The sequence below is a fragment of the Microtus ochrogaster genome, unplaced genomic scaffold, assembly GCF_000317375.1.
Source record: "Microtus ochrogaster isolate Prairie Vole_2 unplaced genomic scaffold, MicOch1.0 UNK81, whole genome shotgun sequence".
Taxonomy (NCBI): domain Eukaryota; kingdom Metazoa; phylum Chordata; class Mammalia; order Rodentia; family Cricetidae; genus Microtus; species Microtus ochrogaster.
This window is the reverse complement of record NW_004949179.1, coordinates 458854-482592: the sequence shown is the minus strand read 5'-3', so window position 1 is coordinate 482592 and position 23739 is coordinate 458854. Positions and strand designations below refer to the sequence as shown.

Here is a 23739-nt window from a genome sequence, read left to right as displayed (position 1 = left end):
TTTTTTTTTTTTTTTGGTTTTTCGAGACAGGGTTTCTCTGTGGCTTTGGAGCCTGTCCTGGAACTAGCTCTTGTAGACCAGGCTGGTGCTGGGATTAAAGGCGTGCGCCACCACCGCCCGGCTTGTTGCTGTTTTGTAACAGTAATTTTGCTACTGTTATGAATCACTGTCAATATTTGTGATTCCCCATGGGGCCGAGACCCACAGGTTGAGAACCATTGCTGCAGCCCAAGGGGAGTCTTGAACTCAGAGATCTATCTGCCTCTACCTCCAGAGCGCTGGCACTAATAGTGTGTGCCAGCACACTCAGCTTATTAGGAAGGTGATTAGGGTGCTGGAACCGCATGGGTCAGAGTGGGATAAAGTTATAGATAAATTTTTCCCATCCCTGAAGTGGATCCAGCTTCCGACTTTTCTCTTTCCTAGCTAAAGTTTTCACTTGGTGAAACTGAAGGGGTGGAGCCATCCCTCTCAGTTCAGCCAATGGTATGGCCCATTTCCCAGAGCAAGCCTGATTGGTCCAGGACTGCACCACTCATACACACTCCACACACCAAAAAAAGCGAATGAATAATGTTTACAAATAAAGATTAGGGGCTGGAGAGATGGCTTAGTGTTTAAGAGGCTGGCTTCTCTTCCAGAGGACTGAGGCTCAGCTATCCACAACTATCCATAACTCTAGTTTTAGGGGATACAACTCCCTCTTCAGGCCTCCAGGGGCAGCAGGCATATGCATAGTAGTGCAGACAAAACACAAACACGTAAAAATAAAAATTATAAATGGCTACCTAAATTCTATAACCAGATCCTAGCTGGACCCATTTTTAAAATTACAGGATGGTTATTATCACATATCCCACTACGCACTTGAGGAGGTCAGAGTATTTCATAGGGTCCTGTTCTGGGCGAGTGGGCACTGAAGGAGGCAGCTGCTTCCCAGCCCAGCCTGAGAAGCCCACTACAGAGACAGAGGAGCACGGCAGCCATGTTTCTCAGTCATCAAAAGAAAGAAAGGTTTATTGAACACGGGGCTGTGTGACCCCGGAGCAATCCTGATCCAGAGAGGAAACAGCCTGGTCAAGTTCTGTCACTTGGTGAAACATTTTACAGCAAAATGTATGGCTTGAACCCACAGCCACCCAGCTTCCAGACTCAAAGGTGGGCTTTGCAAAACAGGGCAGGCAGCAGGGTGCTGGCAAGGGCACTTGCTACTCCAAGCAGCACCTCAGAGCTGGGAACTCCTGCATCTGGGGTGGCTCTGACTATACAGTCTTTGGATGTTGGTTCTGACCCTTGAACACACGTGGTCCCTCGGAAACTGAATTGGTGGTTTCAGGAACATTCCACTCTCCTTGATCTCCAGGGAAGGAAAGCTCTGACCCTGTGCAGAGCTACAGTCTCTTTTCTCACCTACAGGTGATAATTTAAAATGCTGGAGGGGGTTTCAGTAGCGGCCTGTGCACAGCTGCTGCCTGCCTAGAGTTAGCATGCAAATGAACTGTGGCGGGCAGCTGCTCCTGAAGCAGAGTCCTGTCTGCCCCCCCACCCCCCACAGGAACACAGCAGGCAGCTCCAATCAGAACTCTGCCCTTGGCAAGAAGTTCCTGAGAGCTGCAGATCGGTTGTCATGGAGACATTGACGGTCTCTATAGCGACAACTGAGTAGGACAGGACCCTGGAGGGACAGGTATTCTGTTATCTCCATGACAACAGCTGTGAGGTTCAAGCTGTCTGGGGGAGGGACTTGGACGGCTGAGAAGAACGGGAGGTGCACCTTGGGAATGGGGCAGCTTGTTTCCATGGAGAGCCTAGAGAAATGAATGCTGGGTCCCCCGAGGGCTCAGTGGGGAAAACAGTCTCCATAGTGGTCCATCAGGATGGGGACATTCGGAAATGGAGTGGGAGGTGTCTGGGCTCTAGGCCAGTAAGAAAGGAAGAGTGTGGAACCGGGTGTAAGGGGCGAGAGGACAGGTAGAGACGCACTAGTGACTTTGTCATCGTAAGAAGCCGAGCAGTATGTCTCTATAGCAAGTGAGATTTTCAGGGGGTTCAGGTTGAGGAAATGATGTCTTTGGTGACAGCTCCAAGGAGCCTGCGAAGGGACATTCAGGCGAGTCTAATCTCTGGCCAGAGAAATACCTGAGGGTAGGCATGGCCACTGTTCCTGGGAGCCAGCTGGGGACATTCTCCCATGAAGCCAGAGGTGTTGGGACTCTCTTCCATAATGACTGGGGACTAGGCATGTTACCCTGGAAAGTTAGACTCTCTGGAAGAGCTGGAATACCCAGCCTCTGCGCCACCCACTGGAACAGGGCTTGGCCACCTTTTGACTCATAGTTTTCTGTTTCTTCACCAAGTAATGAGGAAAAGTCAGTGGACAGTCGACTGTCTAAGACCAGCTTTCCAGCTCCTGGGAAAGGCAGAGGGTTTGTGTGGCCAGTCTCCAGTTAACCCTGGGGGTCCAGCCTCCAGGTGACTGACAGGGACTGTTTTCCAGGAGGCCACAGAAAGGTTTTTAGGAAACCGTGGGGTCCTGTTGGTCTACTGAGATCCTGGGGATTGGGAGCGGGGAGGGAGGCTCTTCCAGACAAAGTCGCGAAGATAGGACATCCACTATCCAGAAAAAGTGAGCTTGGCCACTATCAGGGTGTCTCAGAGAGCGGCACAGTCAACCTGCAGGGCACTGCAGGGTATGTCGTGTATCAAGGAGACCTCAGGAGGTGTGGCCAGTGTCCTAAGACCACAGGTAGTTGAGTCAGCCTTCAGCACACCACGGGGGTGTGGCGTGTTCAAGGGTTCTCTGCTATGTAGTCTGTCTCCACGGGGTGTGCAGGGCCCCTGGATCAGCCACCAACATCCCCAAATGCCCGTCCTCGCAGTCCTAGACACGCAGCGGGGTCCAGGCAGCCGGGTCCCTAGACCCTCCTGCCCAGCCTCCTCCGCCCTCCCAGCCCCAGCCCCAGCCTCCCGGAGCCGGGTCTGGGGCCCCTGGAGCGCGGTAGCAATAGACACCGAAGAGACGTCGTGAGGCGTCGGGGAAACCGAGGCTGCGGACGCCCGGCCGGGGGCCCCCGCAGCGAGTTCGCGGATTCACGATGGGGTAGCGCGCGCTGCCATCGGCCAGCCAGCCGGCAGTGCAGCGGTCCAACAGCTGTAGCTTCCAGGCGGCGAACAGCTGCCCGACCTTGGCCACCGTCGCACCGCGAGCCGCGCAAGCGCGAGTTGCTCCGGCCAAGGCCACTGGCCGGAGAGGCTTCAGGAAGAACACGCGTCCTGCGGGACCCGGGGGCGTGTGAGCACCAGGCCAGGGCTGGGCCCTCAGGGCTCCTGAAGCCTGAGGCTCCCAGCTCCGGGTCCGTCCCATTCCCTCCCTGCCAATGGCTTCTGCCGTGCCATGCGGCATTTTACTGCCCCCCTGTGGCAGCTCTGGAAAGTCTTCCTAGTTGCTCTGGGCAAGGCGGAGGGGGCGGGGCCTGATTACTTAGGGGTGGGGTCAATGATCCTGGAGGAGGGGCCTATGTACTTGAGGGCGATCTCAGTCCACTTGAGAAGGTGTTCGCCACTGATCCTATGTCATTAGGCGGGGATCTGTGCTCTTGGGCGCATGGTCTAAACTCTTGAAATGGACCTCCAACCACGGGGCAGGCCCTTTTCATTTCTGACAGGCCTTTCTCTAGGGGTGGAGGGAAGACTATGCGCTTGAACTGGGCCTCTCTCCTTGGGCGGAGCCTATTGTGCGAGTATGGGGGAGGGGGTCTTCACTCAAGAGCCTTTGCCCTTAGGGATGGGGCCTCTGCACAAACAAGAGTCTCTGTTTCTGAGACAAACTTCCCTCCATCTGCCAGGCCCTATGGCTAATGGTGAGGGCAAGGATTGGGGACTATGCTCTCGGCGTGGATTTTCTTTTCTTTTAGGAGGCAGGGCATATGCGCTTGAGAGAAATTCCTTCTAGGGGCTGAACCTATGCACTCAGGAGTGGGGCTACCCTCCATGGGTCAGAGCCTGTGCACGTAAGGCAGGTGTCTCTTCAGGGAGGGGTCATTTGAACTTGAGGGGTGTGCCTTGTCCCAGGGAGAGGGCATAATGCTTAGGAGGAGGGCCGGGCGGTGGTGGCGCACGCCTTTAATCCTAGCCCTTGGGAGGCAGAGACAGGCGGATCTCTGTGAGTTCGAGACCAGCCTGGTCTACAAGAGCTAGTTCCAGGACAGGCTCCAAAGCCACAGAGAAACCCTGTCTCGAAAAACAAAAAAAAAAAAAAAAAAAAAAATTCTGTCTCGAAAAACCAAAAAAAAAAAAAAAATGCTTAGGAGGAAAGAGAAAAAGATTCCCTGGGGGCAGGGTGGGGGTGGGTCGGTGGAACCTATGTATTTATGGGTGGAGCCTCACTTCAGAGAAGTGGGTCTAAAATCTTGGGGCGGTTTCCTTCCAGAGGCCGTGACTGGAGCTTTTACTAGAGAAGGGCTTAACTCACCAGGGAGGTTGGACGTGAAGCAGAATGCATCATAGCGTTCCTCAGCATTATGGCGATATCCATAATTGCGCACGCCTCCGTTGGTGCCTTCACCAGCCCCATTGCTCCCTGCCCCGCCACAGGGCTCCCGGGCCTGGCTCACTGGGTACTGCACAGAGCCATCGCGCAACCATCCTGCATTGCACCAGTCCAGGCCATCGCGCCAGGCTTCGTGCAGCTGCTCGGCAGACGCCAGAATGCCATCCTGTTCAGCGCAAGCTCGCTGTGCTTCCACGAAAGTCATCTTGTAGCGGCCTCCACGAGGGTGATAGGGGAAGACCACGCCTGGATGAAAACAAATGGGAAAGCCTGGCGGTGGTGGCGCATGCCTTTAATCCCAGCACTTGGGAGGCAGAGGCAGGCGGATCTCTGTGAGTTCGAGACCAGCCTGGTCTACAAGAGCTAGTTCCAGGACAGGCTCCAAAGCCACAGAGAAACCCTGTCTCGAAAAACCAAAAAAAAAAAAAAAAAAAAAAAAAAAAAACAAATAGGAACCTATCAGGGTACCCCAGTTTCTCACGCACCTTACATGAACCAGAACCTTCCAGTTCATTCTTCTCTCTGGCCCTCGGGTCTGGCCACACCTCTGACCAGCTCACACACATCCTTGGATTTATGCTTGGGACTGGTCCCTCCTCCTTAACATACTTACTCTCTTCTATGGTCAGAGACCTTTGCTCATGTTCTCTCCTTTTCTACCTGCCCTATTCATCCTTCAAAACTCAATTTTTTGTTTATTTTTGTTGTTGCTGGTTTTGTTTTGTTTTGGTTTTTCTAGACAGGGTTTTTCTGTGTAGTCCTGGCTTTCCTAGAACTAGCCTGTTAGACCAGGCTGGCCTTGAACTCACAGAGATCCACCTGCCTCTACCTCCCAAGTGCTGGGGTTAAAGGTGTGTGCCATCACCACCCTATAAACTCAACTCTTAACCCTCCTCAGTCCCAATGTCTGATAATCCAAAAAAAAAAAAAAAATCCTTCCCAAAGGGACCACGGAGCTGGAAATGCTTGTTCCTAGCGTTGGATTCCTCCACACTAGCTCCTGAAAAGTTAGGCAGAGTGTTGAGCACCTTAGTTTGCCGGTATTTATATTTAAAGTGCTTCTGTTGCAACTTCAGTGTGACTACTCCGAACTTGTTGCTTCCTGGACTCACAGATGCCCAGTCTCCTGCAGACAGAGCTCACCTCCTGGCTAACAGCTATCTGCCTCGGGGATTTGGGGGAATTAAATCAGAAGCTCTAGAGCGCCCTTCAGCTAAGTGGCTAGCAAACAGAGAGCATCTAAGGAAGCCAGCTACTATGATTTACCACCGTTAAAGTGTTCAGAGAGACCAGCAAAATGGCTCAGAGGGTAAGGGGATTTGCCAGCAAGCCCGAGGAGTTGAGTACTATTCCAGGACCTACTGGCAGAAGGAAAGAATCCGTTCTGTAAGTTGTTTGTGACCTCCATGCAAGCACCATGGCAGATGCACACTCATATGCACACACACACACACACACACACACACACACACACACACCACAAATTCAATAAACTTTCCTTTGAAGATCAAGAGTTCAAAGCCAACATGGGCTCCATGAAGCCCTGTCCTAATCTTAGAGCTAGGGCAGGAGAGAGAGATGGCTCAGCAGTTAAAATACTTTCTGAAGGCCTTTAATCACAGTACTCGGGAGGCAGAGGCAAGCCGGTTCTCTGTGAATTTGAAGCCAGCCTGGTCTATAGAGAGTGAGTTCCAGGACAGCCAGGGCTACACAATGAGACCCTGTCTCGAAAGGGGGAAGGGAGAATTCTTGCTTCTCTTTCTTTTTTTTTCTTTTTTTTGGTTTTTTTCGAGAAAGGGTTTCTCTGTGGTTTTGGAGCCTGTCCTGGAATTAGCTCTTGTAGACCAGGCTGGTCTCGAACTCACAGAGATCCGCCTGCCTCTGCCTCCCGAGTGCTGGGATTAAAGGCGTGCGCCACCACCGCCCGGCTTTGCTTCTCTTGCAAAGGACGGTGAGAGTTTTCCCACACCGACCTCAGGCAGTGTACAACCACCTGCAACTCCAGCTCCAAGGGAACTGAGGCAGGACGCCTTGACCACACATTCAAACATATACATATCAATAAAAGCTGTAATAAATATTTTTAAACGAACTATTCCCCTGCCTAGTAAAATTTCTACTGTGCCAACTTGATTCGGTTTATCCCACACTGTCTCCCCTTTCTCATCTGCCCACGCTTCGGTCACCTTCCAGGTCCAGCTTGACTACGCCGGCGTCATCCTCTAGCTCATTGGTGACCTCACACTCGTAGCGTCCATAGTCCTGCAGGGTGACATTTCGGAGGACCAGGGAGGCGTCCCCAGGCCCGTCGTTCTGTAGCTCGGCTCGCCCTCGGTAGGGACCAAAGGCTCTGTGCTGGGTACCCAGAGCCACGAAGACATCGGTGAAGGCCAAAGGGTCTACCACCTTCGTCCACTTGAGGCGGACGCCGTCGTGATCGTGAGCGGCCGCCTCGTAATGGTAACGGCAGGGTAAGACGATGGTGCCACCGCGGTGGCTCACCACCTGCCCGGGCGCCGTCTGCACCACCACTGAGCCGGATTCGCCCTCTGTGGGGCGACCAATCAAAGGTCAAAGGTGCGGTAGGGAGGGACCCAGAGAAGTGATGCCAGAGAAGTAAGTGATGTAGGCCCAGGATAGGAAAGGAACTCCGAAGAAACCGAGTGTTAGGGACCACCGCAACCCGCCACCCTACCCCAACCCGGTCGTTCGCTCTTACCCACAGTCCCGGGGGGGGGGGGAGGGTAGAAGGCGGGGAACCAGAGCTGCGCACAAGACTCACCCAGCACGTGCACGACTTTCTTTCTGCCACGCTGCGCCCCGACAGGTACGGGGACCAGCAGCAGGAGTACCCAGGCGACGGCCCAGAGCGCGTGGGGACCGAGGGCCGTCGGAGCGCACGCCTGTGGACACAGGAGCTGCGTCCAGCTCTAGTGTCCGGACCCTCCGCAGCTCGTCTTGCCCTCCCAAAAGGGTCTCAACCTTGAAGCTGTCCGAGCGTCAGGCGACTCCTCTCGCCCTCTCTCACGTCCCCACCCCCGCTACCAGAGCGCACGGGAGGGGGAGCAACAGCCCGCAACGGGGCCCGCAAGGTTATCAGCGCGCCAGGAGACTGCAGCAAGCTGGGCAGCGTGAGCGGGGCCTGGGGACAGCGAGACAGGTGCGGGAGGAGGGGAGGAGGAACATTGGACTACTGAGCCAGGCCGGGGGAGACAACGGGAGAGAGACATGCAGAGAAGGAGACTCAGAGACAGACATAGAGACAGAGACGGAGAGACGGAGACCCAGAGAAAGACGCAGAGACAGAGATGCAGAAGAAGACAAGAGACGCAGAGGCAGAGGAAGGAGAGACTGGTAGGGAGAGATAGGGAAAAAGAAAAAGTGAGCACTTTCCCTTCTCCCCCTCTAAAATAAGCGGTAGACATTAAGGGGAGCAGAGAGGGAGAAAGTGCCAAAGAAAGAAAGAAGAGGCAAGAAAAAAACAATAGAGGGTGGAGAAAGGCAGAGAGGGGAGAGGGAGGGGGAGAGATAAAGGCGAGTTCGGGAACCCCGTACACCACTGCACTCACCATCCTGCTCGCGGCCCCCGCAGAGCCGCCAGTGCGCTTCCAACTGCGCACGCGCACAACGTTCTGGACCGCCGGTCCCGCGGGCCCGTGCGCTCCAGGCGTTTGCCTGCAAGGGGAGGAGGACTTGGGGCATTAAAGGGGCAGCGCGTGCTCACCGCGCCGGGAGGGGGCGGGCAGCGCTGAGCTGGGAACGTGGTGTTAATGACCCTGACCTATCGCGACCTTCGAGCTGTGAGGACTATCTTGGCCAGCAGAAGAGTCTCACAGGTCTCAGTTTGCACTCCATGCTTCAGTTGCCCTGAAAAGTAAGCCCCGTTAGACTGGAGCCCAGTCCCTAACTCAGCTGTGCCCAGGTATGACCTTAGATCAGAATCTTCACTTCCGGTCTCAGGCTAGACTGTGGAGCCCAGTGGCAGCAGTCTGTGGAAATCATTGGATGCCCCCATTTGGTTATGCTGTGCTTTGTGTGTGTGTGGTATGTGCACCTGTGTGTGAGAGTTCGAGCGAGTGTAGCTCAGAGGTCAACATTTGGTGTCTTCCTCACTCTCTGTTTGAAACAACCTGGAGCTCACTGTGTATCGATTAAAGGCATGCAACACTACACTCAGCTTCTACCTGAACCTGGAGCTTGCTGGCTCTGCAGAATCTTTCTTTACTCCCTTACCCCCGTGCTGGCTACTTCCTTACGTCGTTGCCACGGCCACTTACTTTTACGCAAGTATTGGGGGATTTGAACTAGGGTCCTCATGCACATTATTGACTGACATATTGTCCCTGACCCTTTTATGTGTGGAGGTGTGAGAATGTCGTCCAGGTTGGTGTCCAGTTTGCTATATGGCCAAAGACGATCTTGTCCTCCTGGTGGTCCTGCCTCTCCCTCCGCAGTGCTGGGATGACAGGTGTGTACCACAGCAAGCTAATGTAGTGCTGGGGACAAAGCCAGGTCACTTTCCCAAGGGCTGCGTCCACAGCCCTGGTTGTGCTGTGACTTCCCCAGTGTGACCTTATGCGTGTGGCCAGCCATACTGAGAGCCTCAGTCCTCCTGTCTGGAACACGGAGTGGTGCATCCCACCGAGAGGCTGACTGTGAGTGTCCTAGTGTCCTGGCCTCTCTGTGACTGTGAGCGCCTCACCCTCTCATGGGTACAAGAAGATGGTCCCTTGCTCCAGCTCCCTAAAACACTCAGGTGGTGATGTCCAGGACATCAAAAGGGTTTTTATTAAAAGGATGAGGGGAGGTGAAGGGTAAATTCCAGGAGAGGGCATTAGAGTCCTTGTGGCTTTGGGGGCACAGTGACATAGCAAGAACATCTTGTCACTACACTTCTTTCTGGCCTGGATTGCAATTCTCCCAGATGTCCATCCAGTTTTAAAAGGGCCAACCCATCCTTGCAGGGCAAGGCCTGCTGCATAGAGGTCCTAGCAGAGAAGTGCACATGTTCACTGCTGCTTCTTGCTTTGGCCCTGGGGCTCCAAGGGTGGTGACTGCATGAAAAAGGCAGGCCACCACAGGCAGCGGAAAGCCAGCAGGTGTGGACCCAGTGCAAACAGCATGTTGCTTAGAAAGAAGGTGGTCCAGGTGTCCTCAGGCACGCGGTAGGTGAAGGGTGTGCGCAGGTGCATGGAGGCACCCATGTGTGAGAACTGCGCCTGTCAAGGACACAGGAAGGAGGGCAGGTTAGGCCAGCACCCTCAGGCCACCACCCACTGCCATGTCTTCCCTCCCCAAAACAACTGTTTAGCAATAAGCATCCCTGCCTCTGACTTGGATCCCACTCTTCCTTCTCACAAATTAATCAACTCGCAGAGACTTCCTGGGCCCCCTGCCTTGGCTGGTTCTAGGCATTTTCTCTTCCTACCAAAAACCCAGAAATAGCTCTGAGCCCTCCAATGTTCACACAGCTTCCAAGGCTCCTGGCCTCCCTTCATACGCCTAGAGCCTTGAGTCCAAAGTCTTCAACACCCAGCTCCAATTTCTGCTGCCTTTCTGTGCACTTTCCCCTCAGGGGTCCCGGTCTGTGTGCTCTGCATCCGCTCTCTCACCTGTCCCTCCTTCCCTCCACGTTTCTGTTTGTTACATTTTGTTTTTGGTTTTTATGAGACAGGGTTTCTCTGTTTAACAGCCCTGGTTGTCCTGGAACTTGCTCTGTAGACCAGGCTGGCTTTGAACTCACAGAGATCCACCTGTCTCTGCCTCCTGAATGCTGGGGTTAAAGGCATGGGCCACCTTGCCTGGCTCATTAGTTTGTCTGTTTGCTTGTTTCCAGTGCTGGGGAGATAGAAGCTATGTGCTTGTACATGCTAGACAAGCACTGGACCCTGGAGCCATATCCCAGCATGGTTCTTCCTAGCTCGACTAGGGGGCTTGGAGCTACTTGTGTGCTAGGGGTTATATACATCCAGCTATCTCCTTCAGACTAGGGAATTCTGGATCACTGGGCCTGGGCTCCAACATCACTACCCCACTCCTTACCTGGCCAATGGCTCCGGCAAACACCAAGGCCCAGTCTGGCAGCCAGGAGCAGCCAGGGAAAATGAGGGCATAGACAGCCAGGCAGTAGAAAGGCAGAGCATAGAACAAATACACCAGCATCTAGGGAAGACCACAAGCTGTGAGAACTCACAGTGGGGGCTCTACACGGGGCTCCTCACCCGTCACACACACTTAGCTGCCCAGATGGTGCAGAACACTGGCCTAGCAAATTGGAACACCCCATTTCCAAGACTAGTATGATTGACAGGGGCATGTGATTCAAGCTGGGCTAATCAGAGCCTCTGTGAGACATGTTCTTAAATCCTAGCATTTCCAAGGGCATGGATGAAACCCCTGCATGCTTCTGGGACATGATAGGGAGCCTTGCTAAGAAGGCACAGCCAAGCCATGTCTTGAGCACTTGGATCCTGCCATACCTGAAAGCATCTGCCTGGCTGGCATGGCTTTCAGGTAACTGTGTCAAAGATGCTTGGGCAGGACCACAGCTTTCTCCTTCCACCTATCCTCTCACCTGCAACTTTGGGTAGGCCACAGGGTCCCGCAGGTATGGCTCATATTGGTAAATATAGATGAAGCAGGCGTCTGTGGGGCAGTCAAGTACCACCTAAGACACACAGATAACCACCATCCATCTTGATCCTCTCACGAGGCTCCTCCCCACTCCAGCTCTCAAGCCAAGTCCACACCAGCCACTCTGGTTCCTCTCAGCCCTCCCTAGTTTTCTCCCTTTGGTTATGAATTCACAATGAGAGAGCTGAGAAGAGGCTCTGGGGAACAGGCATTTGTCATGGAAACTTCAGGTCAGACAGTGAGGGACTTTCTTGAGTACGAGATAGAAGAATGTGTCTGTCCTTTTGGCAATGAATAAGGAAATAAATTTGGGAGAAGAAGGCTGAGAAGAGAGTCTGGAAGTGGAGGAGGGAGGCAGCCAAGGCAGACTCACCAGGCCCCGGAAGAGAGTGAAGAACGCAGCAAGGACGAGGCACATGACGATCACCAGGTCGGCTGGGCGCTGTAGGATGCCTTTTTTTTGCTCCTCCTGTACCTGGCCCATGTGAGAGAAAGCCAGAGCTAGCCAGAGAGGCCTGGAGTCCGGCAGATGCTCAGTAAATGCTCCCCTATGTCTTTTGAGAACCAAGGAGGCTCTCCCAAGTAGACAGTCATTGCGTCTTGAGCTGAGGATTGAGCAAGGTCTTGTACAGGCTGAGTGTTCTACCTGTGAGCCAAAGCCTAGCCCCTCACTGGGGGGTTCTAGACCAGTGTTGAGCCACACTTGAGTCCTTGGAGTTTTGAAACAGTCTTACCACAAAACCTGTGCTGACCTTGAACTCAGTCTCCCCAGTGCTGGCATGATAGGCAGACCACCATTACCTGACTTTACACACAGCCTTTGGTCCAGTCTTTCACAAACTATGTACGGTGGAGCACTCACCATGTTGGGGGTGTAGGAGGTTGGTGCATGGGACTGGCTGAAGATCTTCACACCAGCCCAGCATGGGACCAGCATGTAGAGGATGGCAAGGAAGAAGGCAGGTCTGATCTCTGAACTGTATTTACCTGCCGGGACGGAGAACATATGACTAGGAAAGATCTCCTAATGGCAACCGAGTCACTCAGGAGCCCCACCTGGACGTCTGGAGTTACACTGTTCTCGCTCAAGAGCTTCCATGGCTTCCCAGGATGCTCCTTGCCCTAGCCTAGCTAAGTTTAGCCTAAACACAGGCCTGACACTTGTGAGGACATCTTCGTTTCCCATCAAATATGTCCCTTTGCTTAGCATTACTGAACCATTTCAACCCTGGAACTTGGCAGCCTGCCCCACCTCAAAGACCTCTGCCCCCAGGACCCACCCTAAAACTCCTCCTGTGTAAAGAACATTCCGGGCCTGAAGAGGTAGCAGGATTAATGCCGTCTCCCTTCACTTCCCCAAGGAAAGGGGTAAAGGGGATCTTGGCTGCTGGCCAAGACACAAGGTTATTGGGTCTTCAGACCTGTGGAGGGGTGGAGTCTCAGAGGCTGTCTTACCAAGGATGTTTCCTGGGAGGAACACCAGGAGGCTCATGGCGAAGGACCCCAGCCAGTAGAGCCCAAGATTCCGGTACCTTTTCCTGGGAAGTGATAGAGGGGTCGCTGTGGGCCACTAACCCTCAATCTGTTAGGGCCCAGAGGCCACCTTGGCCCTTCAGCTGGGTTCTTCTTGGGCTTTATTTATTTATGGGGATGGAATGTGGGTCTTGATCACGCTCAGTATATGCCAGGATGGCACCTCACACAAATACGTACTGGGAATGAGCCAGGCGGTGGTAGCGCACGCCTTAAATCCCAGCACTCGGGAGGCAGAGACAGGCGAATCTCTGTGAGTTCTAGGCCAGCCTGGTCTACAAGAGCTAGTTCCAGGACAAGAAGATTCAGATTTTCAGTGGGCTGGAGAGATGGCTCAGTGGTTAAGAGCACTGGCTGCTCTTCCAGAGGTCCTGAGTTCAATTCTCAGCAACCACATTTTGGCTCACAATCATCTGCAATGAGATCTGGCGCCCTCTTCTGGCCCTCAGGCATACATACATGCAGGCAGAACATTATACATAATAAAAAATAAAATCTTAAAAAAAAAAAAGCACTGGGAATGGTCCCAGTGGTACAGAAGATGTGGGTCTCCATCCAGTCACACCTGTTAGCAGTCTCTGGAAACATCTTTTAGCCATCCATGGGTGACCTGGGACCCACCTCACCTCTTCCGGATGGCACCCGCCATGGCCAGATAGAGTAGGTAGTGGACAGTACCATCCCAGTAGCAGATGAAAATGCCATGCGCTGTGCGTAGGTAGGGCTCCCCCTGTGGGCAAGGATGGAACTCAGGAGCATGCATGGTGGGGCCAGGACCACCTCAAGCCACCTCAGTCTTGGTAGCCACCACCTACCTCCTTGGTGTAGAAATCCATAAAGCCCACCATGTAGCCATCTTCTTGGAGTGCAATAACGAGGTCCACCACCGAGGTGAAGGAGAAGAGCACAAAGACTGGGGGGGGGGAGATGGGGGGAGTAGGTGTGTGTGGCTGACATGGGCAGGGCTAGGACCAAGTGTGCATGTGCTTAAATCCAACACAGTGGCAATTTGGGCCTGTGCAACCCCAGGTTCTGTTCTTTTGATAAGGTTTGAGTCTGTAGCAAAAATGGCAATCCTCCTGCTGCAGCTTCCCAAGTGCTGGGATCACAGGCCCCGGAACTCTGTACTTAGCTTTTAGTTCAGCTTAAAAGTGGACTTGCAACATCAGGTCCAGAGTGAGGACACCAGGCAAACCTCCAGGCCCAGGTCATGCATAATAGCATGTCATTCTACATATGTGATGGAGGAGGTACAGCCAAGGCCTCAGAAGTCCCTGGTCTGGAGCTGAACAAGGTGCCATTGTTATTCCAACACTCAGCACTGGGGGGTGGGAGGTGGGAGTGGAGGTAGGAAGATCAAGTTCATGGTCAGCCCGGACTACGGGAGAGGGCCTAGTCTGATGGGACTAACTAAGACATAACTGGTTCTCTCTTGAGTTCCAGTTCTGAAAGAGGAGGCCTTGTGAAGTTCTCCAATCTAACCATGTTCCAGGCCCTTTGAGTTCTACAGTTGAATGGGAATCCTCAAAGACTGATGGAGAATCTTGGTTGGCCCTGTTTAGTGACTCACCAGCATAGAGAGGGTCATAGGTGATCTCCCCATGAGACAGACTGTAGACGGCCATAAAGAGCAGACCCAGTATCAGCGTACTCATCAGCACTGCGCACAAGGGCCTGTGGGGGGCACCAAGGGACACATGCTTGGGTGAGACCTCTTGGCGGAGTTACTCAGGAAGCACCAGCAAGGGAGAATGAAACTTGCCTTCCCCATCAGAGGCTTCTTGCTTAGGATTTTTACTTGACAAACTCTTACTCATTCTTCAAGACCCATGTATATATTGCTCCTCCTGGAAGCCCTCCCTGATTTCCCTATTCCTTTCTGTTAATTCCAGTAATTCCATCATTAGCTGACATTCATTCATTTGGATTTGCCCAGTTCCTCCCAGCTAAAGTCCAAATGCCTCCATCAGCTGCACCCTATCCTTGCCCAGATCTACCCCACCAACCTGATAAGACAGGTCAGCTAGTTGCGAAGATAACAACAGAAGCCAGGGCTTCCATTAACACAGCTGGATAAACAAACTGAAACCCAGAGAGGGGAATCCACCGTCTAGTGTCACACAGCAAGGTTTTGTCCAATTCTCTTGCACTACCCAGGCCCACATTTCATGAACGTCAGCCTGGTTTTACCCAATCAGCAATGCCAACCAAGTACCTAATTGCACAGAACTTGTGATCCTCGCCTATAACTATAGTGAAACCTAGACAGAGGAAGGAACCAAGGTTTCCAGAGTGCACTTGGCTCACTCAGATTCCCAGAAGACAGGTATTGCTGCCCGGAATTCAGACCTATAGCTAAACTCTTTCTATCCCATCATTTGGGTCCGCTGAACTTTGGAGTGAGGGACTTGCTGGACCTCCAGGGTCTAACTAGAGATAGAACACAGCGACGGGGTGGTCACTGCGTGTAGGAGAAAGTTATTCTAAGCCTGAGACAGAGGCGATGGAAGAGGGCATGCGTGCCAGGGGAGCTGGGTCAGTAGAGCTTTATCTAGAACAAAACTTTGACCCTAGGCGACTTTGGAACTTGAGCGGGGTGCATCCCTGGAATACTCATAAACGTCCCAAACATTAAGGCTTCATATCACTTTTCCACAGAACCTCACCACAGCATCCCCCTGCCTCAGCGCAGCGGTTGGGAAATCTCTGCTTGCATGGCCGCCTCCCAGACCCAGCTCCCATCTCCCGGGCTCCACATCCCTCATCCTTCCTCTAGCCCGGTGGTCCTCGCGGACGAAACGCACTGTGAGAACGCCGAGACTTGGTTGAGCACGTAGGACAGCGGCAGAGCGCCGAGCGACATCGCCGCGGTCTTGCCGGCTAGCGGCGGGATGTCCATGGCAGCGGCGCCCCGACCCCGGCGCGGCCTCCAAGACGTTTGGCTCGGCGACCGCAGCGAGTCTGAGCTCTGGGGTGCCAAGGACCTGCCCCGCTCAAAGGTCACCGCACGCTTATCGCAGCCTCCACCCTTATCCTTGCACGCCCGGCCGACGTGCGGGGTTCCGCCCCCACGAGGCTCCGCCTCCCTCGCCCCTCCCCCGCGTCCTTTCGGCGGCCGCACAACCGTAGCCACGCCCCTCCCCACTCTTAGCGGCAGCACCGCTGTAGGCACTCCCCTTACCTCAACTTTTAGCCCCACCTCCAGATCAAATTCTCTAGCGCCCTGAACTGTAGCCACTCTCACCAGTCTACAACAGCCCCCCGTCCCCCAACCTACTCCCTTCATAGCCTCTGCTTTGCTGTGGCCATGCCAGAAAAGGGCGATCCTCCCTCCTGTCGCCATCTTCGACAACACCTAGCTTTTTTTCGCAAATAGTGGGAATTTGAATTCAGATCCTCAAGTTTGCAACAGAAAGCTCTTACAAACGTGGACCATCAGGTCAGCTTTCTGCACCGTCTTAGACCTGACACACTGATACCATAACCTGAACATGGAGAAGGGCATTCCCTTTTCAATTAAAGATGTGTCTGTGTGCATGTGGACATCACTCCCCACTTACTCCTTGGAGGTAAAGAGGCTTGTTTTCTTGGCGAGGCTGGAAATCAGCAAGTCTCATCATCCTCCATGTCCCAGGAACTCTCACAGGAATTCAGTCGTTGTGTTCTGGAATTTGAACTTTTATCCTCATGCAGCAAATGCTCTTAACCACTGAACCTTTTTTTCTAGTCTTAGGGACACTTTAAAGGTTTCAAATTTTAAAATTTTTGTGTATGGGTATTTTGTCTTTGTGCCCATGTGCCTGTAGTGGTCATGAATGACGCCAAAGAGAACATTTAATCGCTTGGAACTGAAGTTAATGACATCTGTGACCCTCTGTGTGGATGTTGAGACCTGGATCTTCTCAAGAGCAGTCAATGCTCTTAATCACTGAGTCATGGCTCCAGGTCAGGTTTTTGTTCATTTTCGAAAAAGGGTCTCACCAAAGTAACTCTGAGAGGCCTGGCTTTGAACTCAAAGATCCACCTGTCTCTGACTCCTGGGATTAACTGAGCACACTACTGTGCCTGGCTCTTTAAAATTAATTTTTGTAGAGACAGGCGGATCTCTGTGAGTTCGAGGCCAGCCTGGTCTACAAGAGCTAGTTCCAGGACAGGAACCAAAAGCTATGGAGAAACCCTGTCTCAAAAAAAAAAATTAATTTTTGTGTGTGTATAAGATAGGAATGATAAGCATGTGCCAAGTTTCTGACTGAAGATCAAAGGACATCATTACTCATTTTACTAAGATGGTCAACTGGCACCTTTACCCTCTGAGCTATCATCTCTCCAACCTGCTCTATATATGTGGACATATGTGCTGCTGGGTGTCCTCTATGCAGCTGGCACCTTTACTAAGCTATCATCTCTCCAACCTGCTCTATGTATGTGGACATATGTGCTGCTGGGTGTCCTTCTCTATGCAGCTGGCACCTTTACTAAGCTATCATCTCTCCAACCTGCTCTATGTATGTGGGTCTGGCACCTTTACCCTCTGAGCTATCATCTCCCTGGCCCACTCATGTATGTGCATATGCATGATACTGGGTGCCATGCTCTATTACTCTCCTCCTTTGAAGCAGGGTCTCACTTAAAGCAGAGATTTCAGCTAAACTGGTGTACGGCTTCCATTCTCCCATTTCTGTTCCCTGCAGTGCTATTTGTATCTGGCTTTCTGCATGGCTCTGGGATTAGAACTCAGGTCCTCATGCTTAAGCATCAAACACTGCTACGCCATGAACATCTCTCCAACTGAAAGTGACCCCTCTCCCCTTTATTTTTTTATCTTTTGAGACAGAAGACTTTCTGTGTAGCCTTTGGCGTCCTGGAACTCCATTTGTAGACCAGGCTGGCCTCAAGATCTGCCTGCTTCTGCCTTCTAAGTGCTGGTATTAAAGGCAAGGCAAATGTCATCTCTGCCTTGCAGCAGAGACTCTGGGTTTTTTGTTTGTTTAGATCAAGAGAGCATCATGGTGTCAGGCAGAGGCAGGAGGATCTGTGAGTTACAGGCCAGGCTGGTCTACAGAGCAAGTTCCAGGACAGCCAGAGCGGATGCTCACTCAAAGAGGAGCCATGTCTACTTGGATACAGTGTGATCATCACTAAACTTGGATTTGAGAGAGTTTTCTTGAAGTGACCACAGGCAAATGTGAACCCGTGTCTGGGCATGAAGCTTTGGGGTGTCATTCCCACAGGAGGTCCTGGAGCATGAGAGGTGGAGACACACTCCCCATGGTAGTCGTCCCAGATTCGGGAGAGCTGTTGGGCAGCAGGAAGGCTAGGCCAGGTGGGGTGTGGTAGAAAAGGAGGCTGGAGAGGTAAACTGGAGATAAGAGGCAGCTGTGACAAGGACTCTGAACAGGTGGAGTTGTTGGCAGATCAGGGACATCATGAACGGGATGGAACCAAAGGGACTGACACTAGGAGGCCACCAGCTGGGCTCTTGCTCATGTGAAGGCCTTGTAACTTTGTAGTGAGTGAGCACAAGTTCTGGCTTTTCAAAGACTCTTGTACTAGCTTCTGGTATGAGACAGTCCCTGTGACAATCCCCACCCCAACCCCAGCTGTGCCCAGGAAACACCAACCCATGCACATACTAGGAAGTGCTTGGAGGCCTCTCTTCCCCTGCCTGGAGTAAAGTCCTCACCAACTGGCTGGCCTCCAGTTACTGGGACTGGAGAAGGACAAAAGGGAGTCCTAGGAACAGTAGGGAAGAAGATGCTGGGCAGGAGAGCACTGGGACTTTAATACACAGCACAACACTTGTAACAACAGAATGGGCAGAGATGTATGCCACAACATTCCACAGTCCCAGGATAGCTGATCTCAAAGTAGACTTTTGTTTCCAGAGTATTCAGTAGTAGGGCCGTCTGGGGTTGTTCTGTAGGAGGACAAAAAGATCAAAACTGATAGTGTTAGTGGGAAACTGCAGGTCCCCCCTCCAGAACCCTCCAGGGAGTTAGGGCAGGGGCTTTGCCATCACCTCCCAGTTACCAGCAGGAGTCAAGGAGGCACATACCAGGGGGTTGGGCCGGAAGCGGTAGGCCAACATCATCCTCTTGCGGAAGGCCTCATACTCATCATCCTCCTTGGAAAGCTCAGCTGGTCGGTCAATGCCAAAACCCGCTCCATCAACTGTGGTGGCACCCCTGTGGACAGATAGGAAAGGACCAAAGGGTACTGGGGTGGGGACTAGTGGCAGGGCTCAGCATCTCTAGGAGAGGTCCTAGATCCATCCACTCAGACTTGGGTCAGCCAGCCTTGAGGTCACGCACAACGTTAAGACTTCACACCTGAGACAGTGCTCACTAGTCTGTAGGCCCTAAGTGTTCATCCATATGCTCCCAGCAAGCCCCCTGGCTGCACTCACTTGTTCACTGGGTTCTTGATGCCCTGGCCCTCAGTGCCCAGCCCCTCGCCCTCCTTCCAGCCCATCTTCATGAGCATCTGGTAGCCAATGTTCTCCACCGTCAGCTTGAACTCCTTGTACTCTGAGTAGTCTGGCTCTCGGCCCTCCTGCAACAGAAGAGGAAGTTGCCTGCCATGGGGACTACAACTATCTGTTCTTAGCCGTAGGCCAGACTGGAACCACCCACGAGCCCCACTCCCACCAGTGGCAGACTCCCCTGAAACAGATCAAGCTCTTCGTCTTGCTATCTTCAAGGGACTGAGCGTCCTGGCAATCGAGTCAACAGGGGCAAAGTGACATTGACACAGTCCCATTGGGACATTAACAGTTTACTGTAAAGAACAGCGCATGTTCTAAAAACAATTTGTGCTGAATACCAGCTTGAGGACACCACAGTAGGAGCAATATACAAGGCGGTGCACCCACCCTCGTCCCCCCGTGTCCCCCCAACCCCCGTCCCCAGCACTTGAGTGGTAGAGGCAGGATAACAAAAGATCAAGGTCAGCCTGTTCTACAGAGTCAGGACTGCAGGCAAGACCGTTTTGTTTTGTTTTTTTCCCTCCCCTGAGATAGGGTTTCTCTGTGTAGCTTTGGCTATCTTGGAAACTCTATAGACCAAGCTGGTTTCAAACTCAGAGATTCACCTGCCTCTGTGCTGGGATTACAGATGTGCTACAGTGTCACCTGGCAAGACCCTGTCTTGAAAAGAAAAAACAAAAACTCCCTCTACTTTGGAGGTGAGTGGGGACCTCTGGAGGTATGATTTCCCTGTGGCTGGGAAATGCTGCACTGTTTGTCATGGCATAGGAAGGCTGGTGCCTCCCCATCAGCTTCCCCAGGCCTGAGCCCAGGACTCACCTTCAGGGCCTTGAAGGTCTCCATGAACTTCTCTAGCTCGTCAGGGGGCAGGAAGTCACCGATGAAGTGCTTGCCCCGACCCATCTGTGTTAGCTGCTCTGCCCACTCTGCCCAGAGAAGAGGGAAAGATGAATGGTGAGGGATAAAGTGGTAGGCAATATCAGCGTTGCCCAGTGTTCCACACACAGACCAGTGATTGCTCATGGAGGCTCTTCCCCGCCAACGAGAAAACAGAGGTCCATCTTTGGACCATGTCATGGTCAGGTGGTGCAGATGAATGGGATTCTCCCATCCTTCGTGCCCCACACACCCCGTGTCTTGTCCATCTCCATGCGCCGCAGCTGGTGTTCCCAGGTTCCCAGTTCACTGTCCACCTCCTCATCACTGTCATAGCCATGCTGGTGTTGCTGTAGTGCCTTCTCCCACAGCAGCTGCATGTCCTGCATGGCGCGCTTGTGCTGCATAATCATGTCATACATCTGCTGCATCTGTGGAGAGGACAGGCAGAGGCTTTGGGAGGTTGTCTCCTTGCCCAAAAAAGCAGGACAGGATAAGAGTTGCAACCTGAAGGATCCACATCCTAGCATGGAGAGTGGAGACCCTCAGCGACAGAGCAAGGGCTACCACAGATGTCAGGCTATAGGTCTATGGCAAAGCAGGGCTGGGGGCTCTGGGGCTATGATCCCACCTGCCCTGCGTAGTAGGATACCCTGTCCTAGATTCTGGAGGTAGTTAGGGAAAGAGAGAGCAAATGGAGACCGTTCTACAAAGCCCAGTCCAGAGCACTGGGTACTACCTAATGTTGGTTCTGGGGACCTGTCTGTCAGGAACTCCTCAGGTGGCACTCACACAACAGGCCCTCATCACCATCAGAGCTGAGTGCCCCACCTGTAGCCTTACCTCCTGTTGCTCCTTCAGCTGCTTCTTCTGTGCATCAGACAGCTCTGTGACACCCACCAGGCCCACAGGTTTCCCCTTCTCGTAACCAAGGCCCTTGAGATCCTGAACTAGAGGCAGAAAACAGAGAGGACAGTAAGAAGGTGGCAACCTTGTTCCAGGGTTTCAGGTACCTGGTGTCAATTCTGCCCACGATACCCCAGGCAGGGTTCACAGGCTCTCTTGTCCTAGATGTTGACCTGGAGAGGCTCCACTGTGGTGGAGGCTGTCATGTGCACTGGTTGTTCACCTCTTTAGAAAGGTCTACTCCATGAAGGTTTCAGAGTCCCTTAGCCACAAATGTTGACACCAGGGATCAGAGAATGTCTCATATCCCGTAATAGAAACTTGGCCCGAGTCCTCACTCAATAACACACAGCTAAGGGGCCTGGTAAGCAACCCAAAGAAGCTGAGCTCTGTGCATGTCTACAAGGCTATCTACATGCTATCTGGTGTAGATGCCCACTGGATTGGGTCTGCCATTAGTATCTGCCATATGACTCCCCCAGCTTCCTTGGGGAAGACAGCTAGCTATCCTCAAAGCTATGGACATTTAATTTAACATTATCTTAGAACTTGACTGGAGCTGTACTGATTCATAGTGAAGGTGTGCATATGGTTGACAGAAGTCACCAAACACCTCTGGGAATGGAAACCAGGTCCTTACACGCTTGCAAAACAGAGATCCCTTTAGGTTAATGGATAGGGCTGAGTCCACAAAAGTCAGCAAGGCAATGGGTGGGGTGACACACACCTTTAATCCTAGCACTTGGGAGGCAGATACAAGTGGATCTCTGTGAATCTGAGGCCGGACTGGTCTACAAAGAAGAGTTCCAGGACAGCCAAGACAATACAGAGAAACCCTGTCTTGGAAAAAAAAAAGCCATCAGGGCTGGGGCACTGCTATTAGGGATGAATGTGGTTCAGGGGGCAGTGTTTGACCAACATAAATGAAGCCCTGGGTTTCACCCTCAGCAACATGCAAGTATATGCAAACATGCACACACACACTTGACTGTCACCCCACCACACAATCTACACTTGGCTCTTAGGCTCCCAGTGCGCCCTTGATCTTTGTTTGAGAGCTTGTAGGAAGGGGGATGTGGGGGCCCATGAAGCTGAGAAGAGACTCCCCTTTTCTCTGGCCATCTACCAATGACAGGCAGTAAGTCCTCCCAGACAGAGATGATACAACATAATTCACTGGGATGTGAACCTCAACCTATGGTTTGGAGCCTGTGCTGCTACTCTGGACTACAGCTTGGGTGCCTTCATCTTCAGGGCTCTGGATTCTCTGTGGCCAGCAGAAGCACTCCCCCTTTAGTGAAGGCTATTTCTTAGCTTGCGCCTGGCACTATCCTGACATTCGCAAGTTTTTTAATTTGACCTAAGAACAAAGACTCTGGAACTGGAGTCTGGCCCTCAAAGCTAGACAGGATGCTCACCCACAGGGACCAAGAGAGCAGTCTTTCAGTGTGTTGGTTAGAGTCATCTGAGAAAGGAATCTAGACTAAGAAAATGTCTCTGGAGCAGAAGCCAGGAGCAAATCAGTCCTGGGAGCCAACCTAGTCCCGGAACACTGGCAGATCAGAACTGAGTCAGCGACCAGATTTAGAGTCAGTGATCTCCACAAGAACAGGTCCAACTCCATGCCAGGGACTTCTGCAGGAGGAGATCTAGATCAGGATTTACAGAAACAGATCAAAGCCAGCAGCCTAGGCCAAAGTAGGCCTCAGACAGCAAACTCCAAGGGAGTAGACCAAAGAACGCAAGCACTGAGCTATATCTAGGAATAGGAGTAACCAACAGGGTAACTAGAACTGTGACACTGACTATACCAAGAGGAACAACCATCTGAGCTTTGGATTCACTGGCACCTAGAAGATTATTCAACAGAATCTCAGTCAGCCCCAACCACACCTATTAGAGGAAAAGATGAGTAGAAAAGGTAAGATCACACGCTACACCACAAAGAGCAACACAATAACAGTAAAACCCAAAGACCCTACAACAGCAAGACCTGAACAACCAAATATGGATGAACCAGAAGAAAATGATCTAAAAAATAACCACAAGAGAATGTTTGAAATTCTTAAAGATGAAATGAGAATTACCTTAAAGAAATGGAGGAAAAAACAAACAAAAAATTGGATGATATCAGCAAATCACTTCAAGAAAAGAAAGAAAAAGAAATCAAACATATAAAAGAAACTACTCAGGACTTGAAAACTGAAATAGAAAAAATAAAGAAAACACAAGCCAAAGGAATTATAGAAACAGAATCATAAGAAAAAGATCAGGAACCACAAACACAAGCATGAACATCAGAATACAAGAGATGGAAGAGAGAATCTCAAGGGCTGAAGATACAAGAGAGGAAATAGACTCGTCAGCTAAAGAAAACATTAAATCTAACAAAAGTTTAAATCAAAATATCCATGAAATATGGGACAACATAAAAAGGCCAAATCTTAGAATAGGTATAGAAGAAGGAGAAGTTCAACTCCAAGGCACAGAAAATTTATTTAACAAAATCATAGAAGAAAACTTTCCCTACCTAAAGAAAGATATGCCTATGAAGATACAAGAAGCGTACAGAACACCAAACAGACTGGATCCAAAAAAAGTCTTCTCGCCACGTAATAATCAAAACACTAAACATACAGAGTAAAGAAAAAATATTAAGAGCTGCAAAGGAGCCGGGTGATGGTGGCGCACGCCTTTAATCCCAGCACTCGGGAGGCAGAGGCAGGCGGATCTCTGTGAGTTCGAGACCAGCCTGGTT

General features: G+C 51.9%; 3 protein-coding genes across 5 annotated transcripts in view; all 3 read right to left on the bottom strand.

Moving 5' to 3' along the window:
• Positions 1-988: 988 nt before the first annotated feature.
• Hapln4 (hyaluronan and proteoglycan link protein 4) lies at positions 989-8199 on the bottom strand. The gene is made up of 5 exons (XM_005370527.3): positions 8119-8199; positions 7332-7452; positions 6736-7098; positions 4472-4795; positions 989-3273 (listed from the first exon to the last, which is right to left on the bottom strand). Exons 1-5 carry the CDS (start codon positions 8119-8121, stop codon positions 2882-2884), a joined length of 1203 nt encoding a protein of 400 aa, XP_005370584.1. The 5' UTR covers positions 8122-8199; the 3' UTR covers positions 989-2881.
• Positions 8200-9442: 1243 nt separating this feature from the next.
• On the bottom strand, positions 9443-15754 carry Tm6sf2 (transmembrane 6 superfamily member 2). Of its 3 annotated transcripts, none has more exons than XM_005370525.2 (10): positions 15520-15754; positions 14286-14389; positions 13531-13628; positions 13342-13445; positions 12638-12720; positions 12045-12169; positions 11556-11657; positions 11124-11216; positions 10592-10711; positions 9443-9768 (listed from the first exon to the last, which is right to left on the bottom strand). In XM_005370525.2, the coding sequence occupies exons 1-10, from the start codon at positions 15612-15614 to the stop codon at positions 9559-9561; spliced, it is 1134 nt and encodes a 377-aa protein (XP_005370582.1). In that variant the 5' UTR covers positions 15615-15754; the 3' UTR covers positions 9443-9558. The 3 variants fall into 3 exon arrangements, with proteins under 3 accessions (XP_005370582.1, XP_005370583.1, XP_013210405.1); XM_005370526.3 differs by having other exon boundaries at positions 11556-11651; XM_013354951.2 differs by lacking the exon at positions 11124-11216.
• Positions 15755-18472: 2718 nt separating this feature from the next.
• Sugp1 (SURP and G-patch domain containing 1) overlaps positions 18473-23739 on the bottom strand; it is a 32110-nt gene continuing 26843 nt past the window's right edge. Inside the window, exons 9-14 of the mRNA XM_005370524.2 lie at positions 20919-21025; positions 20329-20506; positions 20019-20125; positions 19122-19267; positions 18771-18900; positions 18473-18632 (exon numbers count right to left, since the gene is read on the bottom strand). Coding sequence (XP_005370581.1) covers positions 18606-18632; positions 18771-18900; positions 19122-19267; positions 20019-20125; positions 20329-20506; positions 20919-21025 — 695 coding nt within the window. The 3' untranslated portion in view covers positions 18473-18605. The remainder of the gene's footprint in view (positions 18633-18770; positions 18901-19121; positions 19268-20018; positions 20126-20328; positions 20507-20918; positions 21026-23739) is intronic.

Bases quoted from the DNA above. Each gene is read 5' to 3' on its own strand.
- Tm6sf2 (XM_005370525.2), bottom strand. From the start codon at position 15,614: ATGGACATCCCGCCGCTAGCCGGCAAGACCGCGGCGATGTCGCTCGGC. The intron at 12,170-12,637 runs GTAAGACAGCCT...CCGTCCCGGCAG, and splicing joins CCTCCCAGGAAACATCCTTG to GTAAATACAGTTCAGAGATC. The intron at 9,769-10,591 runs GTAAGGAGTGGG...TGTCCTTGACAG, and splicing joins TTGCCGGAGCCATTGGCCAG to GCGCAGTTCTCACACATGGG.
- Hapln4 (XM_005370527.3), bottom strand. The intron at 7,099-7,331 runs GTGAGTCTTGTG...GTCGCCCCACAG, and splicing joins GAAAGTCGTGCACGTGCTGG to AGGGCGAATCCGGCTCAGTG. The intron at 3,274-4,471 runs GTGAGTTAAGCC...CGGGTCCCGCAG, and splicing joins CTTCACGTCCAACCTCCCTG to GACGCGTGTTCTTCCTGAAG.